At 42.2% G+C, this 2,212-nt stretch overlaps 1 protein-coding gene across 1 annotated transcript; it reads left to right on the forward strand.

Annotated features, from left to right (window-relative positions):
* Positions 1-272: 272 nt before the first annotated feature.
* LOC138177049 (olfactory receptor 5A1-like) lies at positions 273-1,217 on the forward strand. Its single transcript, XM_069108028.1, has one exon. The coding sequence runs from the start codon at positions 273-275 to the stop codon at positions 1,215-1,217; it is 945 nt and encodes a 314-aa protein (XP_068964129.1).
* Positions 1,218-2,212: the final 995 nt, after the last annotated feature.

Below are 2,212 nucleotides of genomic sequence, written 5' to 3' on the forward strand. Positions count from 1 at the left end.
GTTGGATTCCATCACCTCTAAAGTGACTTCCCCCTGTTGAACCCATGAGCCTTGACTTCCTTACACTAATAGAGACTTGACCATCATCTATGTAACTTTCTTCTCCCCTACCCAATGGAAGAGGTCATCATAAAAACAGAAGAGGATGTCCAACAGCATTTTCTGTGGAACTGGGAGAAGGGAACCCTCAGCAAGTCCCACAATCCCATGCTGAAAACACCTGAAATCTGGTTTATCATTGTCCCAGGAGTCTTCCTATTTTTGTGGCAAACATGTCCATAGCCAAGGAAAACAACAGCACATCGGTGACCATTTTCTTTCTCCTGGGATTCTCAGACCATCCAGAACTGCAAGTCACCCTCTTTGTAACATTCTTGGGAATTTATCTGGTGACTTTAGCCTGGAACCCAAGTCTTATAATTCTGATCAAAATTGACTCCCATCTCCATACACCCATGTACTTCTTTCTCAGCAACCTGTCCTTCATAGACATCTGCTACTCTTCCACTGTGGCCCCCAAGATGCTTTCAGACTTCTTCAAGAAACAGGCAGCCATCTCCTTTGTGGGCTGTGCCACTCAGTTTTTTTTCTTTATTGGCACAGGCTTGACTGAGAGCTGCCTCCTGGCTGCCATGGCATATGACCGCTATGCTGCCATCTCAAATCCACTGCTCTACACAGCCATCATGTCTCCAGACCTCTGCACCAAGATGGTAGCTGGAGCTTACGTGGGAGGTTTCCTGAGCTCCCTAATCCAAACAAGCTCCATATTTCAACTAGATTTCTGTGGCCCTAACCTGATCAATCACTTCTTTTGTGACCTTCCCCCAGTCCTAGCTCTCTCCTGTTCAGACACCTTTCTCAGTCAGATGATTAATTTCCTTGTGGTGGTTGCTGTTGGAGGAACATCTTTCCTCATCCTCCTCATCTCCTATGGGTACATTGTTGCTGCTGTCCTGAAGATCAACTCTATTGAAGGCCGATACAAAGCTTTCAACACTTGTGCTTCCCACTTGACTGTAGTCACTCTTTTCTACGGAACTGGCTTCTTCATGTATCTTCGACCCAGCTCCAGTTACTCCCTAAGCCGGGACAAAGTTGTATCTGTGTTCTACTCAGTGGCGATTCCCATGCTGAATCCTCTCATCTACAGCCTGAGAAACAGTGAAATCAAAGCTGCCCTGAAAAAGGTGCTGGAAAAGAAGACGGTCTCATAGAGACTTTCTGTATTAGCAAGTTAAAACCTGCTTCCCATCACTACCTGGGGCTAAATCAATTACCCTTTCTGGACTCATAGAGCACAAAATCATTCATAAGTGTGTTAGGGATGCATTTTCAGACTAGCATTCAGAGTGTGTAAAATTAATCTTTGGGAATATGTTGTAGCTTCTCCATTGTGTCTCTCTCTTAGGATTTGGATGACCCACAGATTTTATTTTTTGGTGATTATTGGATTCCATGATTCAAGCCAAGTAGTATCACTGGAACAATCTTGACTTTAAACACATGAGCTTTTGTTTCAGAAAGAAATCAGGATTATTCAGAGCACAAAATAATTTTTAAAATAAAATAACATTTTTCATTTTGGGTACAGTTTACCATCCATTTGCCAAATTTGTCCATGATATATGTATTGCTACATCAGCTGTAATTGTCTATCCAACTATATTTTGTGTTCTTGACAATAGGAATTCTCCATTCACTTGTTTGGTTTTATTCCTGTTGAATATTTGTTCCCTACTCTTGGAAGTGTGGACAGCTTCACTGGGTCATTACTTCACGTAGATCATTTAGGAAGCTTTGTAATATTCCAAAAGCAGCATAATAAAAACAGACTTTCAAGGCACATATTTCTTGACCCTCATGATAACGCTGAGATGTAGGTACTATTATTGTCCCCATTTTACAGATAAGGAAGCTGAGGTAGACAGGTTAAATGACTTGCCTAGGGTTTCAGGAGTGAAATTGACAAGCCTTGCCAATAGATTGGATATGGGCAGTGATAGTCTGAAGTCCAGGATGACTCCAAGATTGGACTCTAAATGAATAGGGAACATAGGAGAGAGAAGAGAGGGTTTAAGGGGAAAGGTAACGAGTTCAGTTTTGGCTATTACTAATCGGACTCAGATGTGGTAAAGCTCTTTGGTTCATCTGTTGATCCCAGGCTTGGATAAGGCTTGGGTAGAAGGAGTTTCTTTATCAGGATCAGAAC

The sequence above is a fragment of the Petaurus breviceps genome, unplaced genomic scaffold (assembly GCF_028583685.1).
Source record: "Petaurus breviceps papuanus isolate PSGF00001 unplaced genomic scaffold, PetGlider_PUasm1.0 90330, whole genome shotgun sequence".
Taxonomy (NCBI): domain Eukaryota; kingdom Metazoa; phylum Chordata; class Mammalia; order Diprotodontia; family Petauridae; genus Petaurus; species Petaurus breviceps.

Excerpts from the sequence above, each read along its gene's own strand:
- LOC138177049 (XM_069108028.1), top strand. The coding sequence starts at position 273 with ATGTCCATAGCCAAGGAAAACAACAGCACATCGGTGACCATTTTCTTT.